Below are 19271 nucleotides of genomic sequence, written 5' to 3'. Positions count from 1 at the left end.
TCTCAAAATGCTGCAAAGCTGAGGCTACAAAGAAAAAGGTTCACACAGTCGAGTAGATGGAAGAATTCTTGGTTGATTCTTTGCTGAATGGATTGTGCCATTGAAGGTGAATGAAACTATAATTACCATTCAAGCTTGATACTGGAGGTAAACCTGTTATCGCTGGATGACTACAAAACACTGAAGGCGAAGAGCAAAATACCCCTGGTGAAAATGAAGTTTACTGGTTATACTGGGGAGAACATACCAGTCAAAGGAAGCTGCATAGTATCTTTACAGCATAAAGGAACATTTAGAGCACAGCTGCTGATTGTGGAAAATAGTGTACAGCCTATTCTAGGAATCCATGCATGTGAAAAGCTCAATTTGTTGAAAAGAGTGTATGTAGTGACATCACAGACTGAAAATGAAATGTTATTGTGGTGAAAAATAATGGCGATCTCAGGATATGTCTAGACCCGAGAGATCTCAACAAAGCAATCAAGAGAGAGCATTTCAAGTAGCCAACCAGAGAAGAGATAATGTCACAGTTTGCTGGAGCAAAGTGGTTCAGTAAGCTTGATGCCTCATCAGGATTCTGGCAAATGAAGCTAGATGATGCAAGCTCAAGGCTATGCACATTCAACACACCTGAGGGCAGGTACAGATTTCTTCATCTACCATACGGAACTCTCTCAGCGCCAGAGGTCTACCACAAAACAATCCACATGATCTTCGAGCACATTCCAGGAGTGGAGACTATGATGGATGACATCATCGTCTGGGGGTCCACAAAAGAAGAACACGATGCGAGAGTGAGACAAGTAATGGACCTGACACGGAAAGTCAAACTAAAACTAAACAAGGACAAATGCGAGTTTGGTGTGAAAACACTTACCTTCGTGGGAGACGTACTTTCAGAGGACGGAGTCAAACCAGACCAGAGGAAAACATCAACCATCAACAACATGGAGCACCCGAAGAACAAGGACGATGTGAGACGCTTCATGGGCATGATCACCTACCTTGCAAAGTTCATACCTCAACTGTCAGTACAGTCCGCTCCACTCAGATGTCTTCTGGAACAGAAAAATGAATGGGAATGGTCCCATGAACAGGAAAACTGCTTCAAAGACAATCACAGAAGAGCCAATGCTCAGGTTCTATGATCCAGAGAAAAGCACAAGGATTTCTGCAGACGCGTCACAGTTTGGCCTGGGAGCAGTTCTTCTGCAACAGCATGGCGACACATGGCAACCCGTCGCTTATGCGTTCAGAGCCTTGACTGGCGCAGAGACAAGGTATGCACAAATAGAGAAAGAACTACTGGCGAGCACATACGCTTGCGAAAGGTTTCACCAATAAGTTTACGGACAAGACTTCGAAGTAGAAACCAACCACAAACCATTGGTGTCAATCATGTCTAAGCCACTGAATGATTGTCCAATGAGAATCCAGAGAATGTTGATCAGACTGCAAAAGTATGATGTGAAGATGATCTATACCCTGGGAAAGTTCATGTTCGCCGCCGACACTCTTTCTACGTCGACATGATTGTAGCATCACTTCCTGTGTCTTCTGAGAGCATGGAGCAGATCAAAAGACCAAACAATGACAGAGTTAAAAGAAACAACACTGATAGGATGGCCTGCACAGAAAAACAACTGTCCAAGGAGAATACAGTATTCCTGTGTGTGCAGAGCAGAGCTCACCATTGTGGATGACATAGTGTTCAAACAAATGCTACAGAAAATACATGAGGGCCACTTGGGTGAGGAGAAATGCAAACGACGAGCACGAGAAGTAATGTACTGGCCAAGAATGAACCAGGAAATCAGCCAGACCACAGCTTCATGTGAACTGTGTTTGACCTACAGGCCAAAGCAGCAAGCAGAGCCACTAATGCCTCATCCAGTACCCAACAGACCCTACTACAAAATTGTCAAAGGTCTGATGAAAAAGGCACACGATGGAAATTGTCTACCGCAACACACCCCTGCATGACAGACTATCACCTGCACAAATGTTGATGGGACGTCGCATCAGAACCAACCTACCCATCCATGAGGACTTGATAACACCCAGAGGTGCTCACAAAGTCAAACTTGCAAAGGAAAAACAGAAGGACAAACAAAAACAGTGACATGACAAAAGTGCAAGACACTTACCTGGACTGAATGTTTTGTTAATGTGAAAAGAAATAGAGCCACAATAGAGTATTGTTGGACAGACTATATTTAGTTGAAAATGTTTTTATTATTTTTTTTAAGGAAACATTTTTGGGGGGGAAGAAATGTGTGTTATTGAAAATGGCATGTTATGCAGGTTGAGTAAACAAATATGGAAAATAAGTTTTAATTTAAAGGAAAGAAGATGTTTTGTTGTGTTAATAACATTTAGACTACATAATAATATAATAATAATATATGCCATTTAGCAGACGCTTTTATCCAAAGCGACTTACAGTCATGTGTGCATACATTCTACGTATGGGTGGTCCCGGGGATCGAACCCACTACCCTGGCGTTACAAGCGCCATGCTCTACCAACTGAGCTACACAGGACCACCCAGCAGGCTAGGTGGATGGTTAAAGAATGCCTTTCATGTCTAAACATGGAGTTTTCTAGCTGAAGTATATGTTCATTAAATGTAGTTAAACGCCTCAGTTTGTCATTATATAAGGAACAAACATAACAATTATGAAAGTACAGTACATACTACTGTATCTATTACTGTACCAGTAAGACTACAGCACTTCGTTACTTACCGGTTCTCATTTCAAAATATCCAGATGATACCTGCAACAGTATAGCGGCTCAGATTTGGTTGAACCCGTTGCCCAGCCTCCCTCATGCTCATCGCATGGTTGACACGGTCAACCACAGTCGCTCTGATTTCATCAGCTATTGTGTTCCTTACTCCTCTTCCCTGTCCTCTCCTTCTCCCCCGTCCTACTTCACCTCTTCCTCCTCCTTCGCTTACTTCTTCTTAACCACCTCTTCCTCATCCTCCTCGTTTAGTTCTCACCCCTTACCCTCTGTCCAATATTAGCCTCCATTGTTGTCCAAACCAAATGTTTACCTGTGGCCTATTTATGGTGCTCAAGCTCTGATTTGTAAGTGAACTCATTATCTAAGTGTTTTCACATGTATCCATGTAGAAAGACAATTGGCGAAAGTGTAGTAATGTAGAGACCAATGTTTAGTTTTGAAAAAAGTGTGTTATAAAATGACAAACAGTGTAAAGCAGAGAATGTGCATTCAGTTTGCCACACTTGGTAAATGCATTGGCTACAAGTGTTAATGGTTTCAGAGATAGTGCTTCAAGAATCACTGTTAGTGTTTAAACATTCAGAAAAAAAAGAATAATTCAGCAGCCTACTTCCCACGGCTATATGTGTAACTGGACACTTTAGAAGCATCCACCACGAAGACGACAATTTGGACCTTGACTTTTAAGGTACGGCTTCTTCACATAGCCCACAGGCTGTTCAAGACTGAACATTACCTTGATTATTCAAACCAACCAGCTGAAAGAGTTGGAATATTCTGTACTTAGAGACATGTATGTCAGGGGTGAGCAACTCTTGTCTTATCCTGTGAGGCTGCCTGCATGAGTATGTTCCAACCCAGCGCTATCTCACCTGAGTCATAGTTGAATCAGGTGTGCTAGAGCTAAACTGAAACAAAAGCTGGCACACACTGTGGCCCCTGTTGCATTATAATCAAATTGGTTATTGTCTTATGTTTTTGTAATATGTAAGCACAGACGAAACAAAAACCTGTAAGCAGTCTATTGACTAGTAAAATATACAAAGGAGTGATCAAGAAACTTCCTCTTGTCATTTTGAAATGTTTTAAGGTCAGTGACATTTTGCAAGTCTACCGGTAAAGATATAATTAAATGAAGTCACCCAGAACCAAAACCAGTTTCTTTTTTTCAGCAACAGCTGTATGCATTATTTTCCTCGCTATGTCACAATCTAAACTGGACTATTATATTGAATTCCTGTTTTCATATAGGAGATACAAGTTATGTTTTGGGAGAGGGTTTCATTTCAGCAATGACGCTCGTCTTCCAGCAAAGTCATTTGAAAGAATCGATGAGGCCCCGAAATAAAATATTCTCTGGCTGTTTTGGAGTGCTTGTTGTGTTCCTTCTCTGGGGTGAGGACAGTGAATCACACCGCATTACATAGTAAGACCTCTGTCACCTGTCTGGAAGGGACATGGTGTCTAAATGAAGTTAAGCTCCTCAGTTGTAACACTGGAAAGACGTGGCAGCAGAAAGTAGTTGACAGTTTGTATTTGAAAGTAAGCAGAGTAGTCGAGGAACAGGTCAGGACCAATATAAAGGGAAACAGTGCTCAAAAAAATGTTCAAACATGTTCATTCCATTGATTTACTGTTTCATATGTGATCAATGGTGATTTAAATGTACCGTAGTGTCAACTAATACAATGAAAAATGAGGACACAATACTATGATATTCAACAAAGGTAACTTTAAATGGGCAGCTTTTCCAACAGCAGCACACACTGTTAATAACAACTTATTTTCACTTTCATGGTGATATACTGCCATCTAGTGGTTAAACTTCAAGCATTTGCAAGCCAAATGTGAAGTGAATCTAATATAAAAACTACATGATCTTGTACTAAGTTTTAGCTTGTCCTTTTCTTCAGCGGGGGTATATTCTGAGGAGCAGATTGCTATATGAGACTATCCAAGAACTGACTATGTAGGATCAACTAGTATAGAGTGGTGGTGTCTTTAGTTTGATGCAAAGCAACCAATGAACATATGAAGAAAACCCAATCCTTTCACCTATCCCATGTAATCCAAACAATCACAATGATGTAAACAGAATTAGCAACGCTAGTGAACTAACTTTCAATCTAGGCCTAATACAGATTATTTCTAGCAATCGAATCAAATATTCAAGATGTAGGCTCAATGAGGCATGTTAAGATATTCTTATCATTCTGTAGTTTTGTGTAATGGATAACTAGTCATCATAATTATGATTACGTGAACACCATAGAACAAGATATACAGAATGAAGCAGAGAGAGGGCTAAACAAGGTGGCATAGACAGGAAATACCACCACCATGCTGGGTGATCTCCTCCACTTGGTCTAGTCGTGCTTCTCTTGGTCGTTGACATCATCAAAGTAGTTGTCTACGAAGCGGAGCATCTGGATCAGGGCACTGAGGAGCAGGATGTCACAGCTCATGTCCAGCTCCAGCTCTTCACTGTAGTTCTTTACTGGGACAATGCAGGACATGGGTACCCCCAGACGGCCACTCACCTCCTGGGCCTATAGGAGTCGGGACACACCAAGCATTACCAAACATTAATGTGACTGTTCATGGTCATCTAATACAGGGGGAGTGCAGAGCTCACCTTGGTCTTTATGTACTGGCTGTTATACACATTCCTCAAGTTGTCAGCCACACAGGGACAGGCCTCATCCACCTTGGTAAGAAGAACCAGCTGTGGGATGCCTGTGGAACAACAACCCTCCATTAGTGTCACTAACCAGGGATTGCGCTAGTATAGTCTGTATAATCCATCATCTTTAACCCAGGTTTTTCTCTGACTGACTGACCTAGCAGGTTGACCCTCCTGCGAATGGCTGCCAGTTTCTCCTCTAGTTTGGTTGACATAATGGAGACTTTGCAGGTGTCCATGACGTACACCACACAGTGGATCCTTTTATGCAGGTTCACTGACTGCTGGAATTCCTGGGCATCTGCTTGCAGAGGGACTGATGGGTTGAACTGGGGAAGGGAAAGATGAGGGGTTTGGGTCACACTAAGGAGAATCAAAGTATATGCATGTATGCATGTATGCATGTATGCATGTATGCATGTATGCATGTATGTATGGTATGTATGTAGTGCCCCTCACCCGGTATCTGTCTGGCACATGGCCTTTCAGAATGCTGCTGATGTCATCCACATCTAGCCCCGCCCCTGTGGCCTCCTCCATTCCCATCGTGTCACACAAAATGATTGGCAGCGGTTTGCCATCGCGTCCAGCCTTAACTGAGTAGGTGCGAAACTGTGAAATATAATTAATGCATCTTCATTTTGTCCAGTGATGCAGTAGTAAAAAATAAATAGGTAAGCAAACTCCAATCATTGGTTGCGGTGGAAAAACTAATGCTGCCTGTACATTCAAAAGGTGTGTAGACTGTTGAGCAACAACAACAAAAAGTAGGTAAACTGTGTTTACCCTCTACTACATAACTGATTTTGTCCACATAAATGATGAAATTCATTCAAACTGTTGAAGCAGAGACAAAAGAAGAAGAAGACCAGTTGTTTAACATGGTAGACCACATACCTGAGTGGTCAGACTGGTTCCAGAATTGCCCGATATGGCCTGGCTGGTCACATGGCCTCGGAAGATGGAGTTGACAGAGTTGAAAAAGCTGGACTTTCCAGCTCCGACGGGGCCGATGAGTAGAACTCTAGCCTGACCCACAGAACTGATCGTGGGCCTGAAGAGCTTAACAGAATCCATCAGCTCCTTTCTCCTCCTGTGGATAACAAGAACCTCAATTTAATATGCAAATGCTTTAATGTACTGTACTCATCAAACGTATAACATTCAGTATATGTGGCCCATGTGAGAATCAAATGATGCAATTTGTAGTCAACTTTAATATAGGCATTACAGCATCACAAAAAATAAATGGTCATTTCTGGTTGGAGCTTACTCAGCTTTCCAAAGAATTGTCCTCCATGGCTTTTCGATGATGTTACCACCTTCTGTTAAAAAAAAAATAATCATAACATGCACAATAAAAAAATACACATTAAAGAGAGAAGAGAATTGATTCTACACTTACCTTCCACTTTATACACCTCACACTCAGTTAGGTTAAGGTTATTGCCATGCATTTCTGCAGCATTGAAGTTGTAGTAGTTTCCTGGAGTGCTGATCACTGTAGCTGTGTTAGCGTTCATAAACACCAAAGCCTCCCCAAAGTAAGGGCCAGTTGTGTTAAGCATTTTGACCGCACATTGGGCATTTGTGACGGGATACCTGACAGGATTTCTACCAGTTAAACTAAACAAAAAGGCTTTGTCATCCTGTATGTACTTGCCTTGCTTGGCTAGGTCATGATCTTTACTTGTGTAGCCTCCAAAAACAAACCCTGTGGAGTTATATCCTACAGAGACTGTGGGACCTTGGTGGTCACATTTCTGGTGAAAGGCTGCTCCTGTGTAACCATGTATACTGGCCTTGAACAGCAGGCTGAGTTTGATGTTTCCCAGTAAGGAACACAGCTGTTTCTCCTGTTCCTGGGTCAGTTTGGGGTTCATGGTGGGGATCACGTTTCTTCTCAGTAGGGGTAGTCTGAGGAAAAACACAAATGAGTAGTGATGCACCGATATTACATTTTTGGCCGATACCGATATTTTCCTTGTCAAAAACCCGATAACCGTTATTAAACATTTTAGATGCCTTAAGCATTTTGGTACAGTAAAATACACACAAGGACACAGCGGTCTAAGGCACTGCATTTCAGTGCAAGAGGTGTCACTACACTCCCTGGTTCGAATCCAGGCTGTATCACATCCGGCCGTGATTGGGAGTCCCATAGAGCGGAGCACAATTGGCCCAGCATCGTCCGGGTTTGGCCGTCATTGTAAATAAAAATGTGTTCTAGTTAAATAAAGGTTACACACACCAAAAATGTATTTAGTTGGCATTTACGCATGTCCCCATTACCAGTAAAACATAATCAAAACCTATTTCTTTCACTTACTTGCTGTGCTGTTTCGTTGTTCAGTCGTTTTATTCTCAACCAGAATTTCATCAGAAATGTCAAGCAGTGAAGTTTCAGCTCTGTCTGTCCGTGGCCTCTCTTTCTCGGTGCGCACTGTCCCTGTGTCCGTTTCCATCTTGTGTATGTAACATTTCACGTAAACCCGGTTTCTTGTCTGAATCGACATAGCGGTCCTTGTACATAGCATCGATCATGGTGGCGACACAGTAAAGAGAGAATGCCACCGAATCGCTTGTTCACAGCCTGTCGACAGTTTTGTTGAGCAGGTGTTTCAATGCCATGAGAGGGTATCACATCTGTTGCAGGCGCAGTAGAGCTTATTTCTCGAGTCAGTTGTTCGAATGGAGCTATCTAGTGTGTTCATGTTTCCAAGTTCAAAACATGTTCTCAAATGCCATTGAAATGGCAGCAGCGGTATGACAACCAGCATATTCTTGAGCATGCAATATGACTTTGCTCAGTACAAAATTCTCGACGACCCACTGTGCTGTTAGACTCAGCATGCTCATGGAGCTGATATGCTGGTCCAAATGTCCGTCGTGAAGCTATTATTGTGTAACTCCGGTAGGGCAACATATGAAAAATAACGCATGTGGTAGTGTGTACCTGTGCTCGACCAGTCGGCGAAAGCAAACATCACCCACGACAGAGAACGGTTGATTGTCAAGAGCAATGAATTCCAATATCTTGGCTTTAATGGATTTTGGCTTTTGAGTTGTCTCGCTGAAATTTTCTTACTCTTTCAAATGACTGCTTCACTTGTTGACTGCTCGATCCACACAGCAGACACTGTGGGCTAGGTTAGGAATGCTGTGCTGCACACGTAGCGCAACATTTTACCTGGCGCCATTACATCATGTACCTACGTTATATAAGTATGCACGTCAGCTTTCACATCGGGTTTGCACACCGGTGTTAAACTAGACATCGCTCGATCGGGTCACCGATATATCGTGCATCCATCTACAAATGAGATGCTGACATAAGACCCTAATGCTTCAGCTGTAGTTTTATCAAATTTACCCAGCTAACAACAAATGTTCCCACAACTTTAGAGAATGCGCCAAATGTTTTCATAGTAATGTTCCAGTGAATTGCAAGGACTGTTTAAGAGACCATTCCCTTAATGTCAACCAGAACTAACCCAGAACGTCATTACCATGTTCTAAAAATATTCAATATTAATGTTCTAGACATGTTTCATGTGAACTCTGTGTCCAGTTCTGAGGTTTAGTAGAACATTCCATCAACATCCCATAAACTTACATAGAACATGGTTGCCATGTTCTCACAATATAAGATCTAGAACACGGGTATACAACTGGGGGCCGCAGCGGTACTGCAGGGAGTCGTAAAAAAAATGATATACAGTGCATTCGGAAAGTATTCAGAACCCTTGACTTTTTCCACATTTTGTTACGTTACAACCTTATTCTAAAATGAATTAAATAATTTCTCTCTTCATGCTACACACAATACCTCATAATGACAAAGCAAAAACTGGGTTAGAAATCTTTGCAAATGTATATATGATTTTAAAAAGTAAATATGACATTTACATAATTATTTTGACCCTTCACTCCTTGGTTTCTCAAATGATTGCCTCGCCTGGTTCACCAACTACTTCTCTGATAGAGTTCAGTGTGTCAAATCGGAGGGTCTGCTGTCTGAACCTCTGGCAGTCTCTATGGGGGTGCCACAGGGTTCAATTCTTGGACCGACTCTCTTCTCTGTATACATCAATGAGGTCGCTCTTGCTGCTGGTGAGTCCCTGATCCAGCTCTACGCAGACGACACCATTCTGTATACTTCCGGCCCTTCTTTGGACACTGTGTTAACAACCCTCCAGGCAAGCTTCAATGCCATACAACTCTCCTTCCGTGGCCTCCAATTGCTCTTAAATACAAGTAAAACTAAATCCATGCTCTTCAACCGATCGCTATCTGCACCTACCCGCCTGTCCAACATCACTACTTTGGACGGCTCTGACTTAGAATACGTGGACAACTACAAATACTTAGGTGTCTGGTTAGACTGTAAACTCTCCTTCCAGACCCATATCAAACATCTCCAATCCAAAGTTAAATGTAGAATTGGCTTCCTATTTCGCAACAAAGCATCCTTCACTCATGCTGCCAAACATACCCTTGTAAAACTGACCATCCTACCAATCCTCGACTTTGGCGATGTCATTTACAAAATAGCCTCCAATACCCTACTCAAAAAATTGGATGCAGTCTATCACAGTGCAATCCGTTTTGTCACCAAAGCCCCATATACTACCCACCATTGCGACCTGTACGCTCTCGTTGGCTGGCCCTCGCTTCATATACTCGTCGCCAAACCCACTGGCTCCATGTCATCTACAAGACCCTGCTAGGTAAAGTCCCCCCTTATCTCAGCTCGCTGGTCACCATAGCATCTCCCACCTGTAGCACACGCTCCAGCAGGTATATCTCTCTGGTCACCCCCAAAACCAATTCTTTCTTTGGCCGCCTCTCCTTCCAGTTCTCTGCTGCCAGTGACTGGAACGAACTGCAAAAATCTCTGAAACTGGAAACACTTATCTCCCTCACTAGCTTTAAGCACCAACTGTCAGAGCATCTTACAGATTACTGCACCTGTACATAGCCCACCTATAATTTAGCCCAAACAACTACCTCTTTCCCAACTGTATTTAATTTATTTATTTATTTTGCTCCTTTGCACCCCATTATTTTTATGTCTACTTTGCACATTCTTCCATTGCAAAACTACCATTCCAGTGTTTTACTTGCTATATTGTATTTACTCTGCCACCATGGCCTTTTTTGCCTTTACCTCCCTTCTCACCTCATTTGCTCACATTGTATATAGACTTGTTTATACTGTATTATTGACTGTATGTTTGTTTTACTCCATGTGTAACTCTGTGTCGTTGTATCTGTCGAACTGCTTTGCTTTATCTTGGCCAGGTCGCAATTGTAAATGAGAACTTGTTCTCAACTTGCCAAACCTGGTTAAATAAAGGTGAAATAAATAAATAAAAAGTAGCTTGTTGCAGCACCTTTAGCAGCGATTACAGGCTAGAGTCTTCTTGGGTATGACACTACAAGCTTGGCACACCTGTGTTTGGAGAGTTTCTCCCATTCTTCTCTGCAGATCCTCTCAAGCTCTGTCAGGTTGGATGGGGAGCGTCAATGCACAGCTATTTTCTGGTCTCTCCAGAGATGTTTGATCGGGTTCCAGTCCGGGCTCTGGTTAGGCCACTCAAGGACATTCAGAGACTTGTCCCGAAGCCACTCTTGTCTTGTTTTCGCTGTGTGCTTAGGGTTGTTGTCTTGTTAGAAGGTGAACCGTCACCCCAATCTGAGGTTCATAGCACTCTGGAGCAGGTTTTCATCAAGGTTTTCTCTGTACTTTGCGCCGTTCATCTTTGCCTTGATCCTGACTAATCTCCAAGTCCCTGCTGCTGACAAACATCCCTACAGCATGATGCTGCCACCACCATGCTTCAACATAGGCATGGTGCCAGATTTACTCCAGACGTGATGCTTGGCATTCAGGCCAAAAATAGTTAAATCTTGGTTTCATCAGGCCAGAGAATCTTGTTTCTCATGGTCTGAGAGTCTTTAGGTGCCTTTTGCCAAATTCCAAAAGGGCTCTCATGTGCCTTTTACTGAGGAGTGTCTTCCGTCTGACCACTCTACCATAAAGGCCTAATTGGTTGAGTGCTGCAAGGACGGTTGTCCTTCTGGAAGGTTCTCCCATCTCCACAAAGGAACTCTGTCTGACAGGGCTCTGTGCAGGCTCTGTCAGAGTGACCATCGGGATCTTGGTCATGTCACTGACCAAGGTTCTTCTCCCTCGATTGCTCAGCTCTAGGAAGAGTCTTGGTGGTTCCAAACTTCTTCCATTTTAGAATAATGAAGGCCACTGTTCTTGGGGACATTCAATGCTGCAGACATTTTTTGGTACCCTTCCCCAGATCTGTGCCTCAACACAATCCTGTCTCGGAGCTCTCGGGACAATTCCTTTGACCTCAAAGCTTGGTTTTTCTCTGACATGCACTAACAACTGTGGGACCTTATTTAGACAGGTTTGTGCCTTTCCAAATCATGTCCAATCAACTGAATTTACATCAGGTGGACTCCAGTCAAGTTGTAGAAATATCAAGGATGATCAATGGAAACGGGATGCAACTGAGCTCAATTTCAAGTATCGTAGCAAAGGGTCTGAATACTTACATAAACAAGGTATTTCTGTTTAAAAAATGGTTTTAACTGTTTTCCCTTTGTCATTATGGGTTATTGTGTGTAGATTATTTAATCAATTTTAGAATAAGGCTGTAACATAAAATGTGGAAAAAGTCAAGGTCTGAATACTTTGTGAAAGCACTGTATATATACACTACATACATATACTATATACAAAAATATGTGGACACCTACTCTCATTCCAACATCTCATTCCAAAAATCATGGGCATTAATATGGAGTTGCCCCCCCCCCCCCTCTCCACTCTTGTGGGAAGGCTTTCCAATAGATGTTGGAACATTGCTGCAGGGACTTGTTTCCATTCAGCCACAAGGGCATTAGTGAGGTCGGGTACTGATGTTGGGTGATTAGGCCTGTTTCACAGTTGGTGTTACAATTAATCCCAAAGGTGTTCGATGGGTTAGAGGTCAGGGCTCTGTGCAGGCCAGTCAAGTTCTTCCACAACGATCTCGACAAACCATTTCTGTATGGACCTTGCTTTGTACACAGGGTATTGTCATGCTGAAACAGGAAAGGGCCATCCCCAAACTGTTGCCACAATGTTGGAAGCACCGAATTGTCTAGAATGTCATTGTATGCTGTAGCGTTAAAATTTCCCACCACTGGTATGAAGGGGACTAACCTGAACCATGGAAAACAGCCCCAGGCCATTACTCCTCCTCCACCAAACTTTACAGTTGGCACTATGCATTGGGGCAGGTAGCGTTCTCCTGGCATCAGCCAAACCCAGAATTGTTCGTCGGACTGCCAGATGGTGAAACGTAATTCATCACTCCAGAGAATGCGTTTCCACTGCTCCAGAGTCCAATGGCGACGAGCTTTACACCACTACAGCCGACACTTGGCATTGCACATGGTGATCTTAAGCTTGTGTGCGGCTGCTTGGCCATGGAAACCCAATTCAAGGAACTTCCAACTAACAGTTATTGTGTTGACTTTGCTTCCAGGGGCAGATTGGAACTCAGTAGTGAGTGTTGCAACTGAGGACAGATGGTTTTTACGCACTTTAGCGGTCCCGTTATGTGAGCTTGTGTGGCTCATCAGTAAGGCCATTCTATTGCCACTGTTTGTCTCTGGAGATTGCAGGGCTGTGTGCTCGATTTTATACACCTGTCAGCAAAGGGTGTGGCTGAAATAGCCGAATCCACTAATTTGAAGGGGGTCCACATACTTTTGTATATATAGTGTATTTCCAACCCTTTTTCATAAAACAGTTTAACACGCAAGAACTGATGTGCATCCAGAAATAACAGCAACAAAGTACTGGAAACCTACTTCAGATACACTAGAGTGAATTAGATACATTCACTCAGAGGTGGTTTAAACTGCATTCTAATGTCAACCATACTTATGAAAAATCGTATCAAGTCAAAGTTTTAAGCATGCTCGGTTATTGGGTCTCGTGCACTGCGCGAATGAATTTGAAATGGAAGTTATTATGGAACTCCCTTGCGTGCTTCTGTTATGAGAAAAATCGGGGCTATAGGCTACATACAATCATAAATCCAGATTGTAGTCAGTAGCATAGGCCATATGCCTATTGAAATGACAAGTAAATCTCGCAAATATACCATTTATAACTGTAGTCTTAACAGCTGGCACATACTAAACTGAACACTCTAACAAAATAACAAAGAGAATAAACGAAACCAAAACAGTCCTGTCAGTCCTGTTTGACCAGAAATATGTAGGCAATAGGGTGCCATTTTGACTGCAGTCCATGTCCTTTAAGCACAAAGGTCTCAATCTTCCACCATTGATTTGGACTTTTCTTAGCAGATATTAGCAGATATCTTAGCAGAGTATTCATCTGTGTCGTTTTACATAAAACGCTGGATGAAAGGAATATTTTCAGAGGCCGTTCTTATAGCCAAATCTGGTGCTGGCACAAGCATACTTCAAATATGTGATAGGAGGGACCTTGGGATGACTGTGCCAATGGTCACAGAAGTTGTATCAACCACTTCTGGTAACTTTAAAGTCCCGAGGAGTTACTCAATGACCACCATTGTCTTTTTTCAGGTTATTTTGGGTGTAAACATTACTGTCCTGGAAAAAGAGATTGAGATGCATAAAGAAATCGAGGCAAATCTCACTTCAGAAATCACGCTACACCAAGGTAGGAAAATTGCTGTCACAGTGGGAGGTATGGGATTTTTGTCTCTGGTATTGGCTACCATGAAAGGAGCTCTTTCTCACCAACAATATTGCTAGCAGCATTTCCCCCTGTAACTATAGAAACCGCCCAAATTAGGATAAATGAATACACATGAATGGTTAGTTATTGTTAAAAAAGGCTGTGCTTACAGCTGTTCAAAATGATGACAAATTATGATTTAAGTGAAAGTTCTAGTAAAGTGAATTTCTTTAATAGCCATCCCATCTGTTTACCATTCCTTAAAAGCTGTCACACAGGCTACTTTCAAATGAAATAGTGGACTCCCAAATGACCTTGTCTCTAATAATGATCACTACTCACACATTTTTTTACTTAGCTTAACAAGTTACCAAGTTAATTCAGTTACTCACTTTACTGTAGGCCTCCCAAATGGTCTGTTCTCTAACAATTAATCACCACACAACATAGTAGGCTGTAAGAAAATAGTTGTTAAGTCTGGTATTAAAATTCCGATATATGTAGGGTATAACTTCATAAGCGAGTCAGCGAGTCAGCGACCGGTCACATACTTCAGAGTAAATAGGTTAATCAGCCTGGTCTCAAAGACTAGACGTAACATAGTAAAAGCAAATCCGGGACACTACAATGAGTATTATATGTAACGTTTGGCATGGTTACATAAGACAGATGGTTACTTAAGGCAAACTTAGCAATTTTGTTACTACTTACTACTTTTTAGCTACTTTTCACATACTTAAAATGCTAGTTAACCATTCTCCTAACCATAAACCTAACATTAACCCTTTTAGCTAGCCCTTCCCCTAACCTTAACCCTTTAACCTAACTTATAAACGTAACCCTAACCCCTAACCTATCTGACATTAGCCAACTAGCTAACGTTAGCCACCTAGTTAGAATTCATAACATATCATACGTTTTTCAAATTCAGAACATATAGTAATTTTTGCAAATTTGGAACATATTGTACGTTTTGAAAATTGGTAACATATAATCAGTTGTGGAAGTAGTACCCAATTGTCATACTTGAGTAAAAGTAAACATACCTTAATAGAAAATTACTCAAGTAAATGGGAAAGTCACAGTAAAATCCTACTTGAGTAAAAGTCTAAAAGTATTTGGTTTTAAATATACTTAAGTATCAAAAGTAAAATTATACATAATTTCAAATTCCTTAATTACTTACTTTTTTATGATGGTTAATCGCTCAGCTCTAATAACCATATAATACCAAGTCCAGGTCCATCTTATTGTCGTAATTGTCTTCAATGACCACACAGGCTCAGCATCATGTTCCTGGAAACCATGTGGAAGGCAAATATTTAATCACATTGATATATAGATTATAGACAGTTACAGACAGTGTCTATGAATATCAAATCAAACAAACTAAGATTTATGATATGTTTGTTGTTATGATCTTTGGTTTATTTTCCACACTGCTATCACAGCCACTGCCTATATACAGTAAGCGTCCATGGCATTGAATAATGATGCTTAGTTAGCGCTTAGTGATATTACACTCACATGTTATCAAATGCAGACTGACGAAGAGGACAACAGACAGGGCAAGAATGCTACTCTGGGGTGCGGCAACTCCGCTCGCTGTGATGGTTCACTTTGCACATCTGCCTGCAAATATAACCATGGTGCAAAAACGATATCAACCCTCATGAAAGTTAAACCAGCCAGGCATGTTTAGCTGATTCATAACAGTAGTCAAGCTGAAGGTGTATATCAGTTCAGTATAACTCTGTACCAGGTCAGTGTCACTCTATTGATACTTACAGCTGCTTCTGTAAATACTGCTTGTTGGACTCGCAGTCCTTGGCCTTGCTCTCAGCTGCTATCCGCTGACTTTCAGCAGCTGAGTACAAAGCCTTGCAGGACACCCACTTATGAGATGTCCATGTCAAGTTATCCTGAAGGAATTTGATGTGCTCTGAAATCATAAGGCGCGAAAACAAAACATTTAGTGACATAAATAAAATCTTGAATCCATGTTGACCATAATCAGTTTTGAAGTGCAATAACAGTGCCATTTGATGCTAAGGCATACTATTGGTAGTTAGGGATGTTTTTGACATCTTCTTTGATAGATCAAAATAGGACATCCCTAGTTCTCATTACACAGGCAGCCCAATTCTGATATTCTTTCCACTTACATATTTGTCTTTTCACCAATCACATCTGATAAATCTCCTGTGAAAAAAGCTTTAATTGTAATCTGTCCCCCTTCTGCTTCACATGAATCCAACCTGGTCTCAGAGCATTTCATATTATTTTGTAAGTAAATCTGAGACACTCCATTTAGTATGATCTGTTACGTTTTGTATGGTATGTATTAATTTGTGGATGTCCATCACCCATTTTGTATGATATGTAAACAAATTACAATTCATATTATATGCAGTGATGTAAAGTACTTAAATAGCACTTTCAAGTATTTTTATTTAAGTAGTTTGTTTTGGTATCTGTGCTTTACTATTTATATTTATGAGTACTTTATACTTTTACTTCATTACATTCCTGAACGTAATTATGATATTTTTACTCCATACATTTTCCTTCACACCCCAAATTATTTGTTACATTTGGAATGCTTAGCAGGACAGGAAAATGGTCTAATTCACACACTTATCAAGAGAACATCCCTGGTCATCCCTACAGTCATGACTCTCCTGGTCAAGGATCCAAGGCCTCAGATCAGCTTGGCAAATGGCTGACAGATAATCAGACCCCCCTCTCTCCCACAGGAGAGGAGAGGGGGGGCAGGGCCGGTTTATGACACCTCACACCAATCGTACATTTTGTGCAGCAGAGAACACTCTCTTGCTTTTTAGTGTCAAGATTGGAATGTCTTTGTTACAGAGACATTTTGCCGCCCAAAAACTCTAATGTCCAAAGTTTGAACTTTGGAACAATATTTTGAAGAATATTTTGAATATTATGAATTGTCAGTGGGGATCTGAAGAATAATCATGTCATATTGCTTTTCATTTTGTGATGTTATTAAAAACTGTATGAACCAAATACAGTAACTTAGGAAGGAAACCCCCTTAGGCTGTTAAGTTTCCATCCAATATGATGTTAATACAATATGACAAAACTATTTTTGTTAAGATATTAATGTGATTTTAGTTTTCTAATGAGATCATAGTCTTTATATCCTTTGCACATTAACTAAGCCATGCCCTGAATGAGGTCAGAAGATGAATATCAGTGTGATGGAGCCCCCATTTTTGACCAGAGTGCTTTAAAAGATTAACTTACTAGACCAGGACTCCGTCAGTCTGCAGCTGTGCATGTAAAGTGAGTTAGGAACTTTGACTATCTACCCGAGGAAGAGAGGAGAAGCTCAACTCAGACAATCACTGGTGGATCATTGAAGCCACAGTCAACTAAGAAGAAGTACATTGTGACCTCTGGTGGACAACCAGAGCCTTACACCCATTGAGCCCTTCCCATAGAAGGATTGGTTGGTTTCAACAGAGAGAGGCGACGAACAAAGACATCTACACGTAAGTACATTGCACTTCTTACCCAAACGGGCGGCAGTTCGTGAGCAAGGTATCGGATTAATGTGAGAACATTCGTCTTGGAACGTATCCATAATAAATGTCCCCTTTCTCCATCTCTCTCTTTCCCCACTCCCTCTCCATATGTGTAACAAGCCGTCATATCTTATATTCTGTGTTATTATTTAGTTAGTTAGTAAATTTATAATTAAATACAGTTGTGTAGTACTGAATAATTAGAAACGGCGGGGGTTCTTGTGGATTCAAGTCTGCAACGTTCAGGTAATGATTAATAAGTGACTGTTATCGATATATAATTACTGCAACTCGCTGTTGGCTGGGCTCCCTGCCTGTGCCATTAAACCCCTTCAACTCATCCAGAACGCCGCAGCCCGTCTGGTGTTCAACCTTCCCAAGTTCTCTCACGTCACCCCGCTCCTCCGTTCTCTCCACTGGCTTCCAGTTGAAGCTCGCATCCGCTACAAGACCATGGTGCTTGCCTACGGAGCTGTGAGGGGAACGGCACCTCAGTACCTCCAGGCTCTGATCAGGCCCTACACCCAAACAAGGGCACTGCGTTCATCCACCTCTGGCCTGCTCGCCTCCCTACCACTGAGGAAGTACAGCTCCCGCTCAGCCCAGTCAAAACTGTTCGCTGCCCTGGCCCCCCCAATGGTGGAACAAACTCCCTCACGACGCCAGGACAGCGGAGTCAATCACCACCTTCCGGAGACACCTGAAACCCCACCTCTTTAAGGAATACCTAGGATAGGTTAAGTAATCCCTCTCACCCCACCCCCCCCCTAAGTTTTAGATGCACTATTGTTAAGTGACTGTCCCACTGGATGTCATAAGGTGAATGCACCAATTTGTAAGTCGCTCTGGATAAGAGCGTCTGCTAAATGACTTAAATGTAAATGTAAATGTAAATATAACACACATACACATATATACATATATATATATATCTTTTAGAGTTCGGGAGATGAAAACTCTATGAATAACTTCTTCCGTGGTGCCCCAAATTCCTAATGAGTTCATTGTTACCAGATTAATTTAATCTGGTAACAATTAAACATAGTTAGTTGATCCGATAAATTACAGTCATCACATTAATGAAAGTCACGTCATGACACTACTGCCTCTGATCTGGCGGCCTCACTAAACACATGCTTCGTTTGTAAATTATGTCTGTGGGTTGGAGCTATCCGTAATTTAAAAAACAAGAAAATGGTGCCATATGGTTTGCTTAACTCTTGGAACTACCCATCCCGGATCCGGGAGAATTGTCATCAACTAACACTAATTAGCATAACGCAACTGACAAAAAATCTTACTAGAAAATATTCATTCTCATGAAATCACAAGTGAAATATATTGAAACACAGCTTAGCCTTTTGTTAATCACCCTGTCATCTCAGATTTTGAAATTATGCTTTACAGCCAAAGCAAGACAAGCATTTGTGTAAGTTTATAAATAGCCTAGCATAGCATTATGCCTAGCTAGCAGCTGGCAACTTGGTCACGAAAATCAGAAAAGCAATCAAATTAAATCGTTTACCTTTGATGAGCTTCG

At 41.6% G+C, this 19271-nt stretch overlaps 1 protein-coding gene and 1 long non-coding RNA gene across 5 annotated transcripts in view; one reads left to right on the top strand and one right to left on the bottom strand.

Annotated features, from left to right (window-relative positions):
- Positions 1-4461: 4461 nt before the first annotated feature.
- LOC123997944 (interferon-induced protein 44-like) lies at positions 4462-14747 on the bottom strand. Of its 4 annotated transcripts, none has more exons than XM_046302687.1 (8): positions 14570-14747; positions 6840-7351; positions 6708-6759; positions 6332-6527; positions 5894-6046; positions 5592-5763; positions 5387-5487; positions 4462-5300 (listed from the first exon to the last, which is right to left on the bottom strand). In XM_046302687.1, exons 2-8 carry the CDS (start codon positions 7315-7317, stop codon positions 5118-5120), a joined length of 1335 nt encoding a protein of 444 aa, XP_046158643.1. In that variant the 5' UTR covers positions 7318-7351; positions 14570-14747; the 3' UTR covers positions 4462-5117. The 4 variants fall into 4 exon arrangements, with proteins under 4 accessions (XP_046158643.1, XP_046158660.1, XP_046158668.1 ...); XM_046302704.1 differs by having other exon boundaries at positions 7098-7351; XM_046302712.1 differs by lacking the exon at positions 14570-14747 and adding an exon at positions 7764-9204 and having other exon boundaries at positions 7237-7351.
- The window catches only part of LOC123997965, a 20383-nt gene continuing 15021 nt past the window's right edge, over positions 13910-19271 (top strand). The window contains exon 1 of the long non-coding RNA XR_006832206.1: positions 13910-14159. This is a non-coding gene — a long non-coding RNA (uncharacterized LOC123997965). The remainder of the gene's footprint in view (positions 14160-19271) is intronic.

This window comes from Oncorhynchus gorbuscha, linkage group LG02, assembly GCF_021184085.1.
Source record: "Oncorhynchus gorbuscha isolate QuinsamMale2020 ecotype Even-year linkage group LG02, OgorEven_v1.0, whole genome shotgun sequence".
Classification (NCBI taxonomy): Eukaryota; Metazoa; Chordata; class Actinopteri; order Salmoniformes; family Salmonidae; genus Oncorhynchus; species Oncorhynchus gorbuscha.
The sequence above is the reverse complement of the archived record's forward strand: the minus strand, read 5'-3'. Positions and strand labels throughout refer to the sequence as shown.

Coding starts and splice junctions, on each gene's coding strand:
- LOC123997944 (XM_046302687.1), bottom strand. CDS start 7,317: ATGAACCCCAAACTGACCCAGGAACAGGAGAAACAGCTGTGTTCCTTA. Junction 6,760..6,839: donor TGAGGTGTATAAAGTGGAAG/GTAAGTGTAGAA, acceptor TTTTTTTAACAG/AAGGTGGTAACATCATCGAA. Junction 5,488..5,591: donor CAGGAGGGTCAACCTGCTAG/GTCAGTCAGTCA, acceptor GTTGTTCCACAG/GCATCCCACAGCTGGTTCTT.